The sequence below is a fragment of the Heterocephalus glaber genome, unplaced genomic scaffold (genome assembly GCF_053883595.1).
Source record: "Heterocephalus glaber isolate CG9 unplaced genomic scaffold, H.glaber_assembly_v1.0 deba00001760, whole genome shotgun sequence".
Taxonomy (NCBI): Eukaryota; Metazoa; Chordata; class Mammalia; order Rodentia; family Bathyergidae; genus Heterocephalus; species Heterocephalus glaber.
This window is the reverse complement of record NW_028258457.1, coordinates 4,742,992-4,764,680: the sequence shown is the minus strand read 5'-3', so window position 1 is coordinate 4,764,680 and position 21,689 is coordinate 4,742,992. Positions and strand designations below refer to the sequence as shown.

The window sequence follows — 21,689 nt, the reverse complement described above, 5'->3', positions numbered from 1 at the left end:
TACTGAACCGTTGTCTCCAGGACGGTGTGAATCGCTATTCAGGCAGTACTGGAAACAGCCCCTGCCAGTCTTGGCTCCTTAGAAGGCCTGAGGAACGTCAGACGGAGTCAAATAGTAGGCGTGGCCGAGACGACCAGAAACTGCGTGGGCGAGGCCTGAGGAGGCGGAACTTAGAAGAGTCGAGTCCGTAGGGGAAGAGGAGCCGAGTGGGCGGAACTGAGGAGGCGTGAGCAAGTAGGGCGTGGCTAAGGGAGGCGTGTCTAGGGAAAGCCAGGTCAGGGGAAAGAGGGAAACCAATTTAATTGGGCGGGCTCCAGTCTAGACTGCGGTAAAGAGGGAAGGGATACGGTGCTTTAGATGCTGGTCTGTGTTATCATGCCCTATCACCTGCCAGTAAATACCTGTGCATCTCACAGGTTAAACTTTTAAAAACCTGGGATCGCTCCCTAATTTCCCCACCAACCCATTTTATAGATGGAGAAACTGAGGCCAGGAGAGGATAAGTCACTACCACCCCTCTTCTGCCCCACAATGAGGTATGTGGAGCTGGGATTTGTCACGTGGATATCTGGGAGAGGTCGGAGAAGACTTGAGCAGCAGAGATCATCGGGGACTGGCTGCAGGACTGCAGACCCTGAGCTCCCTTGGCCCAAGGCCCTGACCTTCATCACATGGTTCTAAGGATACCCAGCCTGGGTTTGGAGGCCGATGCTTGCTCTCTGTTCCCCTGGGCTGCGGATATCAGAGGCTTTGAAATGTTTCCTGAGTTGAACTGGAACCTGGACAGTCATGGCTGTTATACTCACGTGTTTGGGTCTAATTTTTGTCACTGTGTTGCCCAGGCTGGCCTGGACATCCCAGACTCAAGCAATCCTGCCTCAGCTTCTGCCTCCCAAATAACATGGTGTGTGCCACCTTGCTGTTTTGAAACTTTTTCCTGGGGAGGGGCGTACAGGAGATTGAACCTGAGGCCTTCTCACTGAGCTATACTCGCAATCCTTTTTGAGTCTTGGTAAATCCCTAAATTCCCAACTGGGCTTGAAATTATCTTCCTGCCTCAGCCTCCTAGAGTGCTGGTATTACAGGCATGTGTCACCAGGCCTGGCTCTTGTCATAAATTTCACAAAGGTTTCTTTCCGATCTGATATTGGCAGTCTGCCAACTCCCAACCCACAGAGGCAAACCAAGTCAACTGATGTGTATACCCGATTTATTAGAGATCTCTTCAACGTAAAAAGAGGGGGTGTGTGGGAATGAGGCAGGTGGGGCCTGGACCACATACGGTATTCTGTGGGGCCAGTGGCAGCTGTACTGTCAGGGGCGCCCACAGGTCTGGGCTGGAAGGACACGGCCTGGCTACTGGTGCCACAGGAAGCCATGCTCCGGATTGTCACACACCAGACCACAGGGACTGATGATGAGGGACTCCCAGTGGGTTAAGACACGAAGTTTGCAGTTTTTTGTTCTGAAATGGTTCAGCCACATGGAGACTGGGCTGGCCTGGGCAATGGAACTTGTAATCACCGGAGAGGAGGAGGTGTGTGTGGAGGGGATGCTCGTCCTGGGTGGGGGGCGACAGAGGGGCTGTGGCGACAGTACCCTGGCAACGGACCCCGCAGGGACAGGAGTATTGCACTGAGCCAGGTGTGGAGGTGAATGAGGACAGTTGGGATGGCCTGAGGGGAGGGGGACAGGCTGGAAGGGGACACATGGAAATTTCCACCTTGCCAGTCTAAGAAAATGCCTCTCCATTTTTACAGTACAGGGATTCGGACATTGTCCAGGGTCTGCAAGAGCAGCCGTCTGGAGAGGTGAGGCAGGAAGGAGCTGGGTCATTGGGATATTTACAAGTCTAACAGGAGTGGGGACAGCCGGGTGCACCCAGGGCCTCCCTCCTGGGGTCTGAGGAAAGTCTTGAGTTTGCCACATGTCATGAATAGGTCTCTCCTGTCTAGCCCACTGTGCCCGAAATGATAAGCAAGTGAGGCCCCTTGAAACAGTCTGGGGGACACTTCAGCATCCTTTTTGCGATACTCTGAAAAGGAATGAAACAAGCAGCCCACATGATGTGGATCCCCACAGGGCCTCTGGGGATTAACACAAAAATGGGAATGTTGGGACATCCAGCCAAGAGGGCTGCAAGATTTCGCCGGCCCCCAGTGCTGTATACAGGCTGTGACTCACTGGGGGCCACACAAACCATTTTCTTTCTCGACAGTGCTGACTTCCAGACTCCACCTTCTGCAGTGGGACCATGTCCTTGGGGGCCTGGGCAAGGTGATGCTGCAGCTGTCTCTGGGGCCTGGACAAACCCTTTCTGGGGCTGGGGACCCCAATCGGGCTCCCTGGGATAGATCCTCAGAGCCACGGCAGCAGCTGGGTCCTGTGAGGGTCTGGGCGGGAATATGGGTTTCCTGTTGGTGGCTCAGGGAAGAGCAGACAGATCCCCACTATGTCCCCACTGCAGAAGGGACACCAGAAGAGGCCTAGACAGCTGTCTGGCATCTTGCAGAGGGCTTAAAAAAAATCAAATTCCTGGATGGGTTGGTGCTGATGCTGTTCTTCTGGGAGGTGTGGCTTCAGCTCCAAGCCCCTCCCACTGCCTCCCATGGGGCTCTGTGTTGGGGATCCGAGAGGCCAGGGCCTGCGGACCATCACCAACATGCCCTCTCCCACCCTCTGGACAGTGTGGCCACGAGAGGGACACCCAGAGGAAACGCTCCTGGACCCGCCCTGTGGTGGCCGTCACGTGTGATAGCAGCTTGAGCATCAGAAGTGCCCGCCCCAGGACACCTGGTCTCCGATCCTGCACCCCAAGGCCCAGCCTAGCCGCTCTGGAAGTCAGAGGCTCTGACTCTGGGAACCATGAGAACCATGCTGGGAAGAGGCAGACAAGTCCACAGCCCTGAGCTCTGGCGGGAGGGTCAGCAGCATTGGGGCGGGAATATAACGACCTGGGCATTCTTGCTCACGGGCACCTGGGTCTGGGGATGTCCCACAACACTGAGCCACTGGGGGCCACTCCTGAGGATGCCCGTCCTGCACTGAGGCCCCCACACCTGAGCCAAGCACGGGAGGATCTGCTGCCGGGAGGGGCAGCCCCAGCACAGAGGACAGCGAGACAGCAGGAAGAGGCACCTGGGGGCCTGTCCTGGAGTGTGAGCCTCACCTGGGCAGCCAGGCCCGAGCAGCCCAGGTCCCAAGGAATGGCCTCGTCCCTGTGGGACACATGCAGTGGAGGCAAAGGACCAAAGTGCGGTGGTGTGGAGTGTCTTCCTTTTCCGGTTTGTCTCTTTTCCCCTAAAAAGCACCACTTGCCTCTGTCTGTGCAAAGAATAAGGACCCAAAATAAATACAGGACAGGACGCTCCGGAAGGTTGCTGTCTGGTGGGTGCAGTGCGGGCGGCCCAGGGTCGCTGCGTGGCCTGCGGAGCATCGGGGTGGGGAGGGGCTCGGCCGGTGGCATCCATCAGGGGCAGGACGAGGACAAGGTTGGCTGGGGTTGGCCGCAGGGCGGCATGTCCCCGAGCTCTGGGCCTCAGCTGGGCAGGCAGCGCCTCTGGGAAGCGGCTGAGGTGGTGGCGGGCGCTTGGTCCCAGGTGGGGGACTGCATAGAAATTACTGCAAAAAGAAAGGGGGTGGTGAGGGCGTTCGAGGACCCGGGTGAGGACCCCCCCACCTGGGGCTGCCCTTGACCTCAGAGCTGCCTGGCCTCGGGGACGACACAGGCCCGAGATACTTATGGCAGGGCCATCTGGACATCAGCGAGCCTCACCCTCCCGCCCCAGCCTGTTTCCCCATCTGTCTGGATTCCCTGGCCCCCAGGGGACTCACTGTGTCACTCTCGCCGTCGGAGGGCTGGGGCTGCGTGCTATAGTGGAGCGGGGAGTACACCCAGCTCCTGTCGTCGGTGGGCTGTGGGCAGGCACGTGCAGGGGGCGCGGAAGAAGAGAGGGTGAGCGGAGGCAGAGACAGGCACAGGAGGAGGAAGGAAGAAACAGGAGAAAATAAAAGAGGCGGACCCCCTTGGACAAGTGCGCCTGCCCCAGCCCCCACATCCTCGGCTGGCAGGCGGTGGGCAGCAGGAAGTGTTAGTCAAGGCTCAGGGACAGCGGGGACCGGGAGGAGGGCGGAGGGGAGGGCAGGGTGCTGCAGCCTGGACCTCTTCCTCCCCGTCCCCCAAGTCCTTCCAGACCAGCTCCTCCCCAGCGTCCCACACGGGCTCTGGGACCTCCACGGGGGCCCTGGGCAGTCAGGGCACCGCCACATTTCCTGGCCGTGGTCCCCGTGGTGTCCACCCGAGCCTTCTTCCTCGAGCGCAGGGCACCTTCCAGGGACAGACCGCACTGGGCCCCTGCAGGGCCACCTAGCCTGGCACAGGAGCGCACAGGCAGGCTCAGGTTTGGGGAGGGGCCTGCTGCTCCCATTTCCAATGTCCCTTCAGACTGCTGGGGGCTCCCCAGTGGCTCAGTTGACCCCCGATCTCGCCACCTTCTCTTTTCCCAGGCCTTTTCGTCACCCCCGGCTTCCCAGGCCCCCCTGGTGCATAGTGCCAGGTCTGAAGATACACGGGACTGGGCCGCGTGCACCTGGTGTCCCTTGGCACCTAAACTCATCATGGCCACAACAGAAGGTGTCCCCAGCCAGCCTGACAGCGCCGTCCATTGGCTGCCAGGTCTACTGCTCCCCAACTCCAAGCCCGGACCGTCTGGGCGCTGTCCTAGTCGCCAGCCTCTGCCCTCCCTGATTGGCCAGGCCCTGGGCTCACCCGTCCCCCAGCTCAAAGACCCTCGGGCCACAAACCCCTTCCTCAAGCCCTCCAGTTCCATCTGTGGCTCCTGCGGGGTCCTGAGGGAGCCATCAGGGCCACCACACATAGGCGCTGAGGAGGCTGCAGCTGAGGGGAGCCCTCAGCCCTGGACCCAGAGGCCACACGAAACCCTGACTTCCGAAGGCAAAACAGCTTCCTGCCTCCCCAGGGCCCTAGGGACCCAGCTCTGACCTCAGTCAGGTGAGGGTGGGCTCGGAAACAAGCAGCCCAGTGGGGGACCCCACCAAAAACCCAAAGAGCTAGCCCTGGGGGAGGGGTCACCTCAGAAGTACCCATCGCTGCTCCTGGCTAGGGACCACTGACCACTGGACGCTTTCTTCAGGCACGTTAGAGAAGGCGGAACAAGCAGGCTGTTCCCTGACCTCAGGAGCAGAGGACAGAAGAGGTCCTCGGCTGCCGACTGGGCCAGGGGCAGGCCCTGGGTGCCTGCATGCCAGGCCACAGCTCATCCTTCCCAGACACGAGGCCTCTGGCAGCTGCCCCTCCTTCCCTCCTGTGCTTCTGCTGACCGTTGTTTCTCTTTTAGTGGCACTGAGGACTGAGCCCAGGGCCTTCGCACTGTGCTACACGCTCAGCCCTTTTTTCATTTTTATTTTGGGACAGGGTCTCACTAAGTCTCTCGGTTGCACAAGCTGGGCTTAAACTGGTGATCTTCCTGCTTCAGCTTTTCAGAGTGCATGGTTTACAGGTGGGCACCATCATGCCTGGTTCAAACTTTTACTCCTGCTGCGCCCTCCACTAAGAGCACCCCAAATGTAGGCCTCTGCAAACCACTCCAGTCCCTGGCTTTATCCGGCTGCCAGCCAGAGCTGCCCCAGACTGCAGCTTCCCCAGCTCATGTCCTGCCAGGCAGGTGGTGACCAGAGGCGCTGGGACATGGCCTCTGCCTCTTGGGGTCGCTTCATGATGCTTGGCACATGGTGACACCCAGAGAGGTTTGCTGATGGGTCAGGGAGTGGAAGGGGTGCATCTAAGGGCTCCATCTGAAAAACAGACATTTGCTTCCAGTTGGTGCCCTGGCCCAGCTGTGAGTGCTGTGCGGCTCTGGGCAGGTTATTCCGCTTCTCTGGGCCCCTTGTTGGCTGGGCAAAATGACGACACCCATAATATCACAACCACCCGATTTCCTTGTGGTATCCCCTGCATACTGGGTGGGTGTCTATTCAATAGTTTGCTGTTGAGCTACTGAAAAACTCCTGACCATTTTTTTTTCCACATGGTTACTAGGGCTGAATCCAACGCTAGGCAAATGCTCACCACTGAGCCACAGCCCTAGCCCTTTTATTTTCTGAGAGAAAAGTCTCCCTAAGTTGCCCAGGCTGGCCTTGAGTTGAATTCAAGATCCTCCTGCCTCAGCCTCCTGAGTATCTGGGACGACAGGTGTGCCTGCCTAGGGGACTTGGATTTTATCTGAGCCCTGTGTTCTCACAGGCTCCCTGCGGACTGAGGTCTCAGCTTCTCCACCTGGGGGGTCCTGGTGGTCCCCGTGAAAAGCTCAGCTCTGCTGCTGCCTGTGAGCCGTGTTTGGGGTAAAGCCGGGACAGTAGGCCAGGCAAGCAGTGGCATGGAGGGCTGAGACAGGTATGGCGGGCAGCTGGGGTCAGGGCCGACCCTGCCGCATGCATCACAGGCTGGCCTGACAACAGCGCCCAACACAGCGAGTGTCCACTGGACCCTGGGGTCAGTGACGGCCCCATGACTTCACCACCGTCCTCGTCTCCCCAAAGTCCTCTGAGGACAGAACGGGACACTGGACACCGTGTCTCGGGCTGGGGACCTGCAGCTCCCTGCTGCCCAGAGGAGGGCAGGGCCCCTTCTCCCCAGAGGGCCGGCTGCAGTCACTTACAGTCCCCGAGGAGCTCAGCGTCACGGCCCGCAGACGGCGATGGCGGGGGGAGTAAATCCAGTACCTCCCATCGGCGAGCTGGGCGGCGGGGCCGGAGGAAGAAGAGAGCAGAGGCTGAGGTGGGGGGGCAACAGCAGGCGGGGACAAGCGATGGCGGAAGCAGAGATAGGACGGCACGCGGGGGACCTGCTCTGCAGCCCACCAGGCCTGGGGACGCACGGCCCTGGCTGCCCCTCACCATCCACAGACGGAGACCACACCCAAGCCCTTCCTTCTCCGGGGCCAGCAGGGACTTGGGGCCCAGGGCAGGCAGTGCGGCTCCGAGACAAAGCGGGGTGTTAGTGAGGAAAGGGTGCGAGGCTGGGTGCCCGGGCCACCCCCAGATGACAATGAGAGCCCAGGAACTGCCCATTCCAACTGGGCAGTCGGATCCCAAGTGGGCAGCACTGTGCTGGCCCCAGGACCCAAGGCTGGGGTCACTGGACTCGGTCTTCGGCCTCTGACTGAGATGCCTGCACGGGGGCCCTTGCTCTCCTCGGGGACAGAGCCCATCTGGCCTGGCGCACCCCAAGGGAGAAGACTCTCGCCCTTTCTTGGCCACCAAGGGCGTGGCCCTCTGACTGCCCAGCAGGGCTGAGGGGCTGAGGATGATGGTGGGGTGGCCCAGCCTGGGAAGGGGACATGGAGCCACGCTGCCCTGTGTGCTTGGACGGAGTTCGCTGGTGTGAGTGTATGTGAGCTCAGTGTGGGTGAAGAATGGGTCTCAAGTGCGTGGCTGCTGCGGCTCCGTGGGACCTGGGGACTTACAAAGTAGATGTCAGTGGCGGGCACGTCCTCCTCATCCGAGGCCTGGCTGGCGGGCTCTGAGGCCTGGCTGGTGGTTTCTGCTTCCGCGGTGGATGCAGAGGCCCCCGCTGGGCAGGCCTCCACCCTGGGAACATGGGACAGATGTGGGATCCTGGGTGGTTCTGGACCACACCCGGCCACCCAGCCCTGACCCCATCTGCCCTGCTCCTTCCTGGACCTCTGGAGCCTCGGAAGGGACTGCAAAATGTCATCATCATTGAGGAGACAAAAGACCCAGACAAAGCTGAACGCAGTGGTGCATGCCTGTCAGCCCAGCACTCTGGGAGGCTGAGGCAGGAGGATGGCAAGCTCCAGCCCAGCCTGGGGAACTCAGTGATTTAGCAAGGCCCTGTCAAAATGAAAATAAGAAGGGCTGGGGCTGGGGCTCTGTGAGAAGCTGGGGCCAATCCTTAGTATTGTACAGAAAAAAAAAAAAGCAAAAACTATAAAGTCAAGAAGAATTTGATGCTGGGGATTTAGCTCAGTGATTCCGGCGCCTGCCTCGCAAGTGCAAGGTCCTGAGTTCGATCCCTGGTATCAAAAAAAAAGAATTTGATAATAGCACAATTCAAGAATTACAAACACATCGATCCCTGGCACCAAAACAAACAAAAAAACAACAAAAAAAGAATTACAAACACATGACAGATGAAAAACTAGTAAAGAAAGAAGAGACTCAATAACAACGGAGCAGTCAGACGTAACAGGTCTGGAGAGAAATAGGCTATATATTTTTTTCCTTAAGTCCCTGCACAGTTAAAACAATGGATTTTGGCCAGACATGGTGGTGCACGCCTGTAAGCCCAGCACTGGGGAGGCTGAGGCAGGAGGGTCACCATGAGTTGGAGGACAGCCTGGGCTACATAGCAAGACCTTATCTTAAAAACAAAAACAAAACAAAACAAAAATAAGATTTTCTATTTGATCATAAAAACTTTATTTAAAAAATATCATATGTGCCGCCTTGCAAGCTCAAGGTCCTGTGTTCGATCCCTGGAATCAAAAAACCCAAAAAAGCCCCCCCTAAAAAAAACCTCCAAAGCCCCCAAAAAACCAAAAACAAAAGTAGCAGTGTTATTTTTTGGTTGTTGGTTTTTTAGTACTGAGGATTCAATCCGTGACCTCACACAGGCCACCCACGTCTGAGCTTCCTGAGCTGCTCCCCAGTCCTTTGTATTTGTTTTTGTTTTGTGTTTTTTTTGGTACCAGGGATTGAACTCGGGTCCTCAGCTTGCGAGGCAGGCGCCAGAACCACTGAGCTAAATCCCCGGCCGCTTTGTATTTGTTTTTTGAGACAAGAGCTCAGTAAGCTGCCCAGCCTGGAATTACAGGTGCGTGTGCACCACGGCACCCTGCAATAACCAAACCAAATGAAAACAAAATGTCTGTTTAGGCTCTTTTCATATCAAAGCTCATTAAAATTATAAATACTAAAAAGGTGAACATAAAAATGCTTGATTGAATGTGTGGCTCAAAGACTTCTGGGCAGCCCTTCGCCCATGGTCCCTCCCTGCCAGGACTGTGGGCACTGAAACCAGGTTGTCCTCTGGGGGGCGTTCTGGGCACTGCAGGTGCTGAGCAGCGGCCCTGGCCAGGAGCTCCCTTACATGACAACCTCAAAAGTCCTCCGATATCCCCCAATGTCCCCTGAGAGCAGAAACACCAAGTCTGAGAACCACCGCCTCAGATCAGAGAAGGAACAAGAAGCAAATCACTGGCCTCCCCGTGCAGCTCACCCTGGGTCCTCCTTGGGGACCACGATCTCCACGCTGCATGTGGGCTCCACCTGCACAGTAATCTGCTGCAGGTCTTCCTCCACGTGTGGCTCCTCCTGGGGCCTGTCAGCAACCAAGCCGCGCCTCAGTCCCCCATGCCCAGGGGTAATGTGGAACTGAGCCCCATGTCCACTTCCAGCCCCGGTGGGAGTCCTGGTGCCTGGCAGGGCCTGGGGCACAGCAGGCTCAGGGGCTATGCATGGAGCCCTGCCAGCTCCCGGACCAGCAGGGCACCTACTCTACGTCAGGACCCAGTGCCCCAGCAAAGGAGGGTCACAACACCACAGACGGGCTGGACATGCAGAGGGTGAGGGGACCGGACTAGGGTCTCACCGGCCATCCTGTCCGGACGACTGTGTGCGCCGCCTGTGGAAAGACGGCAAAGGGGAAACCTGACCGACTGTGGCCCAAGGTCCACTCGGAGGCCCCTCCCACTGCTCCCCTAAGGCCCCTCCCACCAGCCTGCCCCACCCACCTGCCCACCACAGCCCCACCCACCTGTACCGAGGCTGCTCTGAGGACTCAGAAGGGGACCGCTCAGGGATGGAGAGGGAGGTGGATGACAGGGTCGTGGCTATGGAGGCGGTGGTGGCTTCTTCAAAGGAAGGTGGAGTGCAGGGCAGGAGGTCGGGCCGCCCTGTGTGGGGAGGTGGCAGGCAGCTCACGGAGCTGCCACCCTTCTGTCCCACACACCCACCCAGCAGCTCTACCTTCTGTGGGGCTGAGCCAGGGCCCCACCCTGGGCACCCTAACCCAACCCGGGATGCTCCACCTCCCACTTGGGCCTCCAGATGCATGACAGGGTTGAATTTCCTGGTTTTCTCTTTGCTTTTGTTCTTCAGTACTGGGCCTTTGCACTGAGCTAGATCCCTGGCCCTTTTTAATTTTTGAGCCAAGATCTTGCTAACTTGCTCAACTGTCCAGGCTGAGCTCGAACTTGTGATCCTCCAGCCTCATCCTCCCAGAGAATTGGGATGAATCTCCCCCTTATACAAGACTTTTCGGGAGCTTTTGCGGGGAGCTTACAGGGTTCTGCAGGACCCACCAGTCTGCCTGCCCTTGAGAGCAGTCTCCTGCCTGGCTTGCTCTGCCTCTCCCACCAGGCTGGGGCCTGCCCCAGGACCTTTGCACAGGTTATATTCTCTGCCCAGGATGCCATTAGCTCTCCCCTGCCTGGAATCCTTGACCCTGGCAGGGTTCCTGGGTGGAGCATCAGACCTTCCATGAAGTTTGCCCCTGTGGGCCTGGCACCCCCATCCTGGTTTTCCCTGCAGCTCACTACTTCATCTGTAGACCCTCAGAAGGAGATGGCTGCGCCCTGTGAGCCCCACTGCGGCTGCCCAGTCACCTTCATCCTCCAGGGTGGGGTAGCTGCGGGCCCCCCGAAGGTCGTACTGTGCATCTTCTCGCTCGCTGGGGATCTGGCTAGCTGAGAAGGCTGCTGTGGGCCCCAGGGGCTTGACAGCCAGGAGGGCACTGCGCCCCTTCTTGGACGGTGAGGACTTCAGGGCTGTGAGGGAGGAGGGGCGGTCTGTGCTCTCTACTGGCTCAGAGCTCTGCCCTTGGCTGCTGCGCAACCAGGTAGGTGACTCAGCCTCTCTGGGCCCAGCGGCCTTGGTGGTAGCAGCCAGGTGAATGGGCTTGGCTCCTGGGTGACACCTGCCGAGAGGCAGGTGCCCCATGGCCCAGGACTCTGGGGGACGCCCCGGCCTGCAGCAGGACCAAGGGGCTCTGGGTGTCCTGCCCCCGGCCCCCCAAGTCCCACCCACCCCAGGGGGTCTGGCAGCTCACAGGAGTTCTTCCGAAAGACCGTGTTGCTCATGAATTTGAAAAAGCGTTCAGCGTAGAAGCTGGGCCGGTGGACAGAGACTGTGTCCTGCAGGAGAAGCGGTGAGGGTGTGGGGACAGAAGGCTGTTAGTTTCTGGGGACTGAAGTGGCCACTGGCAGACTCTGTGTTGGAAGCTTGGGGGATCTTTTCACTATAAACCTTTGTGCATTTTACTTATTTATTTCGTACTGGGATTGAACCCAAGGCTTTGCACTGAGCTCCATCCCCAGCCCTTTTTATTTTTATTTATTTATTTTGGTAGCGGGGATCGAACTTGGGTCCTTGCACTTGCGCAGCAGGTGGCGAAACCACAGCTAAATCTCCGGCCCCATCTTGACCACCTTGATGCATATTCTGGAAGATTCTGCCTGGACCCTTTGAGGGTAGGGTCCTCCTTGTTGGATTCTATAGCCTGTGGCCATGCATGCAATCCTTAGCCTTTTGGTATGAATCAGTCTGAAGTGGGGGCTGTGGGCAAAGAGCCACCCACCCAGACAAGATCCTTGTGGGGACTCGAGGAGCCCCTGCAGGGCCGGTCAGGACATCACAGTGCACAGGAAGCATTTCTGGGATGGGCTTACTCAGCTCAGGCTGTCCTGAGGCATCCTCCCAACACAATGCGGTGTCCCTGACCCTAGGGGCAGAGTCCCCTGTGGGGCTCTCGGCTGCCTGTATCCCCTGACATGGTGGTCTAGATTGGTGACAGCCTGTGCCTACTGGCCTGTCAGTGCCTAGGAAGGTGCGATGCCTCCCTTGGCGCCTCAGCCCTTGTGCAGGAGCCGGTTGTGCGTGTGGACTAATGGCGGAGAGAGGAGGAAGGGAGGACACTCACCCCATCATGGACAAGGGCTTTCCAGGTATGCTCGAGCTTCTTGATGAACCTGCAGAGAGAAGGGCCCGAAGGTCATTGGCCGGGGCCAGGTGACTTCCCCAGGCAGCATGAGGCGGTGCAGGCGCACAGGAGACGGACAGAGTGCACACAGCGCAGGCACGGCAGGAACGGGGTACGTGCAGCGCAGGCGCAGAGACACACCTGTAGGACTGCAGGATATCGATGATACCTATGTGCAGCAGCAGCCGCTCTCCGCGTCCGTTCACAGCTGGGATCCCACCCATCCTGCAGAGAGAGGTCCACAGGGGTCAGTATGGCGGGTCTGGGGGACCTGGGCCCACGAGGCCATCTTGCCACCAGGCCGCAGCTGCTGAGTCCCCACCCGAGACCCACTGTCCTGTCCTGATGGCTGAGCTGCACTCATGCTCAGAACTAGAGGCTGGATGCTGCTGTGGGCTCCTTGCCACACAATCTGAGTGAGCACACCTCGCACATGCATGCCAGGAGGTTATAAATGCTAATGCCACGTTAGACTGGCAAAATGCCTAGCCATACATGCATGCACACATCCACATGTACTCACCCACGTGCAGCACACACGTGTCCACATACACACCAGCACGCACACATGAACACACCCACACACATGCAATTAGATAATGTGTGCTTGCACACCCCACACACAGACACACGCACGGACATGCACTCACACAGACCCCATGCACACATACATCACATATACTCGAAACTCTCATATGTAAGCAGACATGCACATATCCACGCATACACACACACACCTGTGAATGTACATCAATGCACACATGAAGACATGCCCTGCACTCCCAGGAGGGCCCTGCCAGGTCTTGGGCTCAGGCTGGGCACAGTCACACCACTGGACCCCACGCCCACACCCACCCAGCCCCTTGCAGTTAGTGAGGTCATGCGAGGCAGCAGCTGTCCCAAAGCCACCACAGCTCCAGACTGCAGGCCGGGCGGCAGCAGCCCATGCACGCACACCAGGGAAGCTGAGCTTCCCTGCTCCCCTGCCGTGCCCCACGCAGGCAGACCCACCCTACAAACACCAAAGCAGTCTGACGCTGGCGGCTGTGCCGGGTGCTCGCTCCCCCACCTCACCCTGGCTAGGGCCCAGACTGGTGCTTCCTCTGCCCTGGGGGTGGTGGGATCACTGCAGGGCCTGGCCCCAGCTGGTTGTGCACCCTGATACGCTTCCCCAGCCCAGAGCCCTGCTCAGCGGGCATGGCCCCCAGCTCTCTGCGCCCGGCCCCACCTACGTGTCGTCGGTGTCGATGGCCTCGCCGCGCACGGCACCACCCTGGATGGACTCCATGGCGGTGGAGTAGAGCGCCTTCTGGCCCACTGGCCGCTTCTCGTCCGCTGTGCTCTGAGCACCCTCCGCCTGCCGCTCCCTCTCCTGCTGGTCGATGTTGTGGACGCCGAGCAGCAGGCTGTAGTCCATGATCTTGAAGCTCTCCAGCACCTGGTGGGGCGAGGAAGTGATCAGGAGACCCGTGGTCGCCACCCTGGTCCCACAGCAGGCCTTGCGGCCACGCTGAGGTACCTATCACCACCCCAACAGGCCAGAGGATTGAGCTCAGGTCACTCAGGGGGTGGCCAGGCTGGGATGTCAGCCTGAGAGTCTGGCACTGGGAAGTGGACTCAGGGCCTTTGCGCTGAGCTCCATCCCCAGAACCTTTTTTTGGGAAACAGGGTCTGGTTAAGTTACTAAGTTGCCCAGGCTGGACTTGAACTTGAGATCCTCCTCCCTCAGCCTCCCAGAGTGCTGGGATGATGGGTGTGCACCACTGTGCCTGGTCCGTTTCTGCTTCTAACTACTTCTGGAGGGACACATGCCCAGTGTCTGCTGGGAATAGACACTCATAGTCACCACAGCGTGGGCAGAGGCTTGTCCCACTCAACAGGTGAGGAAACAGACCCAGAGAGCCCATGTAGCCAGCTGGGGAGCCCTGGTCCGGGAGCCCCACAGGGATGGACCCCGGCAGGGAGCAGACAGGTGGCGGGGTGGGGGGCAGCCGCGGACCTCACCAGGCAGTCGCGCTGTAGTGTCTTGACCAGGGCGCCAAAGGTATCGGCATCAAGTAGCAGCCCCTCGGGCATGTCCTGCATGAAGTCCAGGTCCTTGTAGGTGGGCAGGCTCTTCTCCTTCTCCTTGCGGCTGGCACGCCGCTTGTAGGTGGAGCCCTTGAGGTCGAACTTGAGGTGCATCTTGACGACCCGCGGAAGCACGTTGTTCATGACCACCACGCGAATGTTCTTGCCACCCGACTGCACACAGTACAGCCCGTAGAACTTGGGCAGCAGCGTGCGGGGGTTCTGGTTGAGGTTCTGCCAGGCGACAGGGTGGCCAGGCCGTCAGCAGGGACCCTCACAGGGACCCACACTGTTCCCCAGTGCTGCTGCTGCCCCACTTGTCCCCAGCATGGCTTCACTGGACCCACAACATCAGGCTCTGGTCCATGGGGCCAGCTCCCAAAGACAAAAATATGGACCACAGGAACCTTTATTATTTTTCAAAACCTTTTTTCAGCACCAGGGATTGAACCCAGGGCATTCATGTTAAGCTGTATCCCAGCGCTTTTTATTCTGAGCGCATTTTTATTCTGCTAAGTTGCTAAATTGCCCAGGCTGGGCTCGAACTTGTCATTCTCCTGCCTCAGCCTCCCAGAGTGCGGATGACAGCTGTGTGCCACCGTGCCCAGCCCTGCTGAACCCTGATCTAGGGGGCCCTAGGGTTCTGCCCTAGCCATCCCAAAGGGCAAACTGAGTCACAGTCCATGCCAGGTGGGTGGCCCAAGGGGGCTGTGTGGCAGCACTCAGCCTCCGCAGAATGGGAGGTGTCCCTGGTGAGGTGCCCGCCTGCAGCTCTGTGCACCTGAAGCCTTGTCCCCAGTGTCCTCCACTGGGAATCACAGCACTGGGAGGTGGATGGAGCCGCTCCTGCCCCAGCAGCTGATCTTCTACAAGTGGCGCCAGCTGGTGGCCATCCCCTCCCCACCATGCTACTGAGTCACCGCACGCCCAGAGGTTGGGGGCGATGTGATTTCTGGGACTCAAGGCACAGAGGTCACAGGGAGCCAGGCAGGGACCAGGTCCACCCTGTGCCAGGGATGGTCACCAAGGAGCCAGCTTGCCGAGGGGCCACACGGGTGGGGACGGGCCGCATACCATGTAGTAGCCGGGCAGCAGCTTCTGCAGGAACTCGGCCTCCTTGTGCATCACGGTCTTGATGATGAACTCATCGTCACTGGTGACGTAGAAGAGGGAGCCGCTGGCGCCCGGGTTCGAGAGCTCGATGAGCGGCTCATTGCACAGCGAGTACTGAAAGGCAGGGGCTGTGTCAGCAGCGCAGCTCTGTCCCGCTGCCCTGGCCTCGCCCACCAGAGCTCAGCTCCCGGTTACAGACGAAACCGAAAGAGCACAGACTCAGAGAAGGGCAGCGACTTGCCTCAGGTCACCCAGTCCCTCCATGGCCCCAGGCCAATCTGCTGGGGTGTGGGTCCCCCAGGTTTCCCCCTCTCCAGTTAGTCACAGAGACCCCATCACACGGAGGTGTGATACTCCACTGAGGTGCACACTGAGGTGCTGAGGCTCCAGGCTGAGATGCATCCCCACCCTTTCTGCAGCTGGTGTGGCCACAGCATCAGCTCTGCCCAATCTCATGAGCAGAAACTGAGGAGTGGGGGTTTCGGGAAGGCTCCCTACACAGGTAGAAACAGGTGCACCTGCCTCTGTGCCCTCTCTCCTGCCTTATTTCCCACCTGGAATGCTGATGCAATAGCTGGAATCCCAGGGGCCAACTTGGGCCATGAAGTGACTTTTGGGATAAGAGCCACATTCCAGTGACAGCAGGAAGAGACAGGACGGAGCCGTATCTCGGATGCCCAGCCCCCTGGCTCCCTCCACCCTGCACCCCAACCCTAGCTCTCATTCTGGTCTTCTCCTCACTTTCTCTCCCACTGACGTTTACATTTCCCCTCTGCATCCACTCCCTACCTCCCCCACCCAGCGCGGGAGGACGCTGAGGGCCGGAGACGCATCCAAGCCTCAGCTGTCACCAGGCCCGGCCATCTGTCTGTCCTTTCTCCACCCACGGCCACGAGCCACAGATATCCACAGGAGACAGAAAGGCCCACGTCTGGCCCCGGCCCTCCTGACAAGCCCGAGGAGGAAGGGACGTGACCCAGACAGGACGCTGTCACCTCAAGCCCGGGGAACCCAGGACTCGCCTTCACCGGGGTCAGACAGGACCCCATTGCCATCAATGATGCCAGGGAATCTCACCGACAGCCTGGCCTTGGGGGCCTTGCCTGGGGAGCTCTGTACTCCAAACAGCCCTGCTCCCTGCACTGCCCAGCTTGGGGTAAGGGAGGAAAGAGGCACAGCTACACAGAGGCACGGGGTTCAGCAACAAGCAGTGCAATCAGGAGACACAGATCAGACTGGCCAGGGGTACCCTGGGATCAGCTGTCACTTGTGGCTGCAGAGGACACAGGTGACCCAGAGACGAACACGAACCAAATACGGGTCTGCAGAGCACACGAGGCAGAGAGGCACCGGTGGGACCCGGGCTCAACCCTCTCAGTGGTGAGGACAAGTGCCCCATGGTCTGTGTGTGATGGATCAGTGCGGACCTCAGCTTCTCGGTATCGAGAGGCAGTGGAGCTTTAAAGAGGTGGGGCCTAGAGGGAGGAAGTCAGGGTGTGTGGTGTGGCCTTGCAGGGACCACTGGGACCCTGGTCTCTTCCTCCTCTGCTCCCAGGCTGGTGAGAGGTGAGCGATTCTGCCCCACTGCTTGCTCCCACAGTGATGTGCAGGGCTGCCACAGCCCAGAGCAACAGCCCAACCCGCCATGGACTAGAACCACAAGCTCAGATATGCCTTCTTCTCCTGTGGGTGCGTGTTCTGAGATGGAGTCTGATTATGAAGCCCAGGCTGGACTCAAATTTGCAGGGATCCTCCTGCCTCAGCCTCCCAAATGCTTGGATTATAGGCATGCACCATCAAACCTGGCTTCACTCGTTTTTCCTTTGCAGTACTGGGGGCTGAACCCAGGGCCTTCGCACCAAGCCACATCTCCAGACCCTTTCTTTATGTTGAATTTTGACAGGGAGTTTTGCTAAGTAGCTAGAGCCTGGGCTGGCCTTGAAGTTGCGATCCTCCTGCCTCAGCCTAAGTGCTGAGATGACAGGTGTGCACCACCATGCCCTTGAAACTGTTGTAACCAATCAATGTGGCAAGAGATGGAATGGCCAAGATGGCCAACAGATTACAAAAAGCCACAATGTCTTCTTGCCCACAGACCCCCTTGATGGGGTGACAAATAGCCCTTGATGGCAAGGGAGGAGCTTTGGAAGACAGCAGGTGCCCCTTCCTGGGCGGGTGTCACAGGGACCCGGATCCTGCCCCTCAGCACCTGTGAGAGCACACAGTGCTGTATTCTGCCCGGAGCCGGACTGCGCTGTCCCATGGGGGAAGCTGACCCACACTTACCAGGTAATCATCCGGCCGGATCCCAAAGAGCTCCCGGAAGTAGCGGAAGGCAACCGGAGCATACGTCTTGAACCGAAAATCCTGGAAGTGGTGGGCAGGGGTGAGGTTGCTGCCTTCACTGTGGAAGAGGATGCAGGGGTTTGTCTGTGAGGGATGGTGGTTTCTGGGCACCTCTCCCACAAATGACATGGGGCTCCTGCCGGGACACAGGGACTCCCAGCCTCTCTTGCAGCTAGGTGTGGTCAAGACAGCACCCTGCCAAAGACGTCAGCAGGGCAGAAACAATGTGTATTACTTCCTGGCTGGGCCTTTCTCCTCTTTCCTGCTGCGAGAATGCAGACATGATGGCAGGACAACAGACAGCCATCCAGAACTGCTGGCTACATACTAGAGATGGCAGAGTGGGAGAACCAGAAGCTGTGTGCGACCCTAACACAGTGTGGCCACCTGATCACTTTGGGATCACCTGTGGTATTTTCATGTGAAACAAAAATGAACTGCCACCTCTTCTTTCTCTTGTTTTTTTGTTTTTGTACCGGGGATCAAACTCGGGACCTTGCGCTTGCGAGGCAGGTGCTGGAACCACTGAGCTAAATCCCCGGCCCTCCTGTTTTTAAAAAACTGCTTTTTGTTTTTCCTTTTGTACCGGGGATGGAATTTAGGGCCTTGAGCTTGTGAGGCAGGCGTGGCACCACTGAGCTAAATCCCGGCCCAAAAAACTGCTTTTCTGTGGGGTCCCTCTGTTTCGGCTGCCGTTTTCAGTAGCGAAGGGCGCTCAGAACACAGGGAGGCCACTCCATGACAGGAGCTCCTCTGCCCCACAGCAGCCTGACGGCCCAAGCCGCTCTGTGGGTGTGCGAGCCGGCCCACCTGGGGAAGAAGATGCTCTCCACCACATAGAAGTCTTGCATGAGGACATCTCGCTCAGGCTTGGAGCTCAGGTTGCCCACGGTGTAGCCGATGCCCAGCTGGATGGCTCCCTTAAGAGTGGAGGATGTGGTCTGCAGGGAAACGGGGACACGTGGGGACGTCAGGCCCCCGGCCAGGCCCTGCATCCGTGTGTGTGTGTGGGGAGTTGGTATCTGGCTGTACCTCTCCCACCAGACCCGCTAGGCCTGTGTGGCCCAGGGCACAGCTGCCTTGGGAACCCGCCCTGCCCTGGCCACACAGGGAGAGGACTGGCAGGAAGGGGTCACACACTGTTTTATTCTACTTCAGCAAAGCTAGGATTTTTCCTGCAGTGTTGGGCTTTCATGCCGAGTTGCATCCTCAGCCTTTTTTTTTTTTTATTTTGATGCAGGTTCTCCCTAAATTGCTCAGTTGCCCAGGCTGGGCTTGAACTTGTGGTCCTCCTGCCTCAGACTCCCCGGACGACTGGCGTGTGCCATAACCCAGCTACGCTGTTACAGTTTTCAAAGTGCAGCTCAGGCCAGGATGGGGACAGCAGCTGTGGGCCAGGTCTGAGGTCCCCGAGAGCACTGCCTCTGCCTGGCCTTGCATGCATGGTGGGGGCGCCTGTGGGTCCCTGTCCCTCCATGGTCCCAAGCACACAGGGGACCTTCTTGTAGGTGGTCTCGCCAGATGCGTCCACGCCTCGGTGCCCCAGCTTCTTTCCATGGCCGGGGCCAGGCTGTCCAGTCATCGACGGGGCCTGGGGACAAGGAAGCAGGAAGCGTGAAGTCCGCGAGGGGCCCCAGAGGCTTCAGAAACACCGGGAGAAGGGACTGAGTCACCAAGTGACTCCCAGACAGGGTGGGTCAGGACCCCGTGGTGTCCCCCTGGTTGTCCATGAGGCGCCCAGGGGGGTGGGGGAGTGCATGGCAGCCATGGCCCAGCTGTGCAGGTGGGAGACGGTTCCTCAAGCACCGGGGACACCAGGGCAGGGGCATTCCAGGCACTGCAGCATCCCTGGCCTCTGCTTCTTCCATGCCAGGAGCTCCCATGGGGGACAGGGAAAGATGTCCACACAAAGATGGGCGCAGACCTGAGGAGGCCCTGCCTGGCCCAGCCGCCTGTGCCTTTCCTCCCTGAGGGCATCCCATAGCTGAGAGCCTGGCTGCAGCCGCCTGTCATGGACAGCAGGGGTGTCACGGCTGCTGGATGTGAGCCATGGACCCCAGTGTGGCTGACCCTGCCCGTACCCCCTCAAGGATGCGATGGATGCAGCCGTTGGCCAAGATCAGCCCAGGGCAGCTGGGCCGGGTCTGCAGACAGGGTCGGTCCCTCTGTGGCCCTGCCTGCCAGGTGACAACCATGGGCCCTCCCCGAGATCTACCCAGCAATGCCACCCATGCCGGGATGGCCTCAGCTCCAGGAATCCCTCGTCCCTGTCCCCGCCAGGCCTCCTGGGCTGCTTCTCAGCAGGCTCCAGTGCGTCCTCCCCAGTGGCCACCAGGGGGCAGGCTCTCCTCAGGATCAGAGGCCAGGTTTCCACACCCCTCCCTGCGGGCTCCCACCGTGCCAGCAGCCAAGGCCCTGGTTTGGACACAGCGTGCTCATAAGGATGCGTGGGCAGGAGGCATCCATGGAGAAGGGCAGGGTTGGATGGCCACAGCCACACTGGCTCCTGCTGGGGCCAGGATGCCCCCCAACCCGTGCTGGGGAGCAGGGACTAGGTCACAGGGACAAGCCCTGTCTGGCCTGGAACACACACACACACACACACACACACACACACACACAGAGCACCCCTCTCCCCACTGCCCCATTTCGCCTGCACAACCTGAAGGCCACCACGTCCACCCTGCCTGCTGATGCTCAAAGGTGCCTCCTCCCCAGTCCCCAAGGGCTGCCTCTCCCTATCTTCTGGCCCAGGCAGGTTAGGTAGGGACCCCAGCCCTGCACCCATTCCCACACTCACCTCTGCCAGGGCTGCCTTCTTCTGAGCCAGGCCTGGGGGGGACAGGAGGAGGGCTTTCAGCAAGTGGACCACCCTGCTGGCCACCCTGCCATCCTGGTCACCAGGGGCCCTGCCTGCCCCTCCCCCACTCTCACTGAGTGCCTGGGACCCCTGGAAAGGGACAGGAGAACCAGGTAACTGCAGCCACGCAGGCACCATCTCAAGGTCACATGCACAGACACAGATTCCCCAGGCTAGGGGACTGGGCGGAGCCTAACATGGGGGTGTGTGGTCACTGGGCTCTGGCCAGTCACCCTGCACTGGGGCCACCAGCACCTATGGTGCTCACCCTATGCTGGGGCTTGTGGGGGTCCCTGAGCAGGTGGGGGCATTGCAGATTGGGGACACTCAGCCTGGAGGGGACAAGCAGCCAGGGACGTCAGTCAGGGCACTCCTGGGTCCTGCCTGTGCCATGGGGGCGGGGACCTGGTGGAGCAGGCGGGGATGGCAGAGTGAATCCCGGCTGAGTGACCCCATCCCCACAGACATCAGGTTTGGGGGCCAGGCACCAGGGGACTGTCGTCCAAGGCCCATCCCCGTCCCCTCACAATCACAGGGAGATCAGGACCTCTGGGAGAAAGGCACTGAGCGCAGCCCCGCCCGGCCCCATAGCGCCCTCCTAGACTCCGTCCCCAGGGCCAGGCCAGCTGAGTCTAGAGGAGCCCAGGACTCAGGGGGCCGTGGTCAGTGGGAACCAGCCGGGCCCAGGCCTTTCTCCCTACCTGGGAGTTTGTAGGAGCAATGGGAACAGGCACAGGAGGCAGAGGGGAGGCTCCATACCTTATCCTGCTCTGTACCCATGCCCCCTGCCTGCACGGGCACCAGGACTGCAAAGCCAACCAGCCCCCTCTGTGAGGAGGGAGGGGTGGGGAAAAAGACGCTCACATCCTCATCCCAGCATCGGACTGAGGTTGTGACCAAAGGCCCTGAGAGGGGTCACCCTGACCATCCGGGCCCAGTGTCCCCCAGGTCCCCCTGAGATGGCGAGGGAGGTTGAAGACGCCTGCGCTGCCGGCTTTGCAGATGGAGGACAGGGCTGCAAGCGGAGGGCTGTGGGCGCCTCTAGGGGCTCAGACAGGGACTGGGGTCTCCCCAGAGCCTCGGAGAAGCAGCCTTGCCGCCAGTGCCTGGACTCAGGCCTGGGAGGCTGTGTTGGCCTCTGGACCCAAGCACTGTGAGGTAAGAAGCGTCACTGTCTTAGGCCACATCTGTATGATCTGTCACAGCCACCTGGGGAACCTGTGCACCTGGTGACCAGGGCAGTCCAGGACTCAGCTACAAGGGGCTCAGCCAAGGGAGGGG

The 21,689-nt window shown here is 59.4% G+C and overlaps 1 protein-coding gene and 1 long non-coding RNA gene across 10 annotated transcripts in view; one reads left to right on the top strand and one right to left on the bottom strand.

Annotated features, from left to right (window-relative positions):
• The first annotated feature begins 133 nt into the window (after window positions 1-133).
• LOC147821188 (uncharacterized) lies at window positions 134-1,967 on the top strand. The gene is made up of 2 exons (XR_015447458.1): window positions 134-234; window positions 475-1,967. It is a non-coding gene; the product is annotated as an uncharacterized LOC147821188 (long non-coding RNA).
• Window positions 1,194-21,689, bottom strand: part of Pip5k1c (phosphatidylinositol-4-phosphate 5-kinase type 1 gamma) — a 45,105-nt gene continuing 24,609 nt past the window's right edge. For 4 of the 9 annotated variants that reach the window (XM_004865854.4, XM_013065929.3, XM_087201350.1 and 1 more), the window contains exons 2-19: window positions 20,349-20,380; window positions 19,047-19,139; window positions 18,359-18,489; window positions 17,489-17,606; window positions 15,164-15,316; window positions 14,024-14,323; window positions 13,252-13,457; window positions 12,161-12,244; window positions 11,960-12,008; window positions 11,090-11,174; window positions 10,647-10,808; window positions 9,797-9,935; window positions 9,632-9,664; window positions 9,260-9,361; window positions 7,485-7,608; window positions 6,678-6,755; window positions 3,835-3,915; window positions 1,194-3,621 (exon numbers count right to left, since the gene is read on the bottom strand). In XM_004865854.4, the coding sequence (XP_004865911.2) occupies window positions 3,619-3,621; window positions 3,835-3,915; window positions 6,678-6,755; window positions 7,485-7,608; window positions 9,260-9,361; window positions 9,632-9,664; window positions 9,797-9,935; window positions 10,647-10,808; window positions 11,090-11,174; window positions 11,960-12,008; window positions 12,161-12,244; window positions 13,252-13,457; window positions 14,024-14,323; window positions 15,164-15,316; window positions 17,489-17,606; window positions 18,359-18,489; window positions 19,047-19,139; window positions 20,349-20,380 (1,973 nt within the window). In that variant the 3' untranslated portion in view covers window positions 1,194-3,618. Of the gene's footprint in view, window positions 3,622-3,834; window positions 3,916-6,677; window positions 6,756-7,484; window positions 7,609-9,259; window positions 9,362-9,631; window positions 9,665-9,796; window positions 9,936-10,646; window positions 10,809-11,089; window positions 11,175-11,959; window positions 12,009-12,160; window positions 12,245-13,251; window positions 13,458-14,023; window positions 14,324-15,163; window positions 15,317-17,488; window positions 17,607-18,358; window positions 18,490-19,046; window positions 19,140-20,348; window positions 20,381-21,689 lie in introns of those variants that run through there. The other 5 variants (XM_087201351.1, XM_021245144.2, XM_087201352.1 and 2 more) reach the window with 3 other exon arrangements.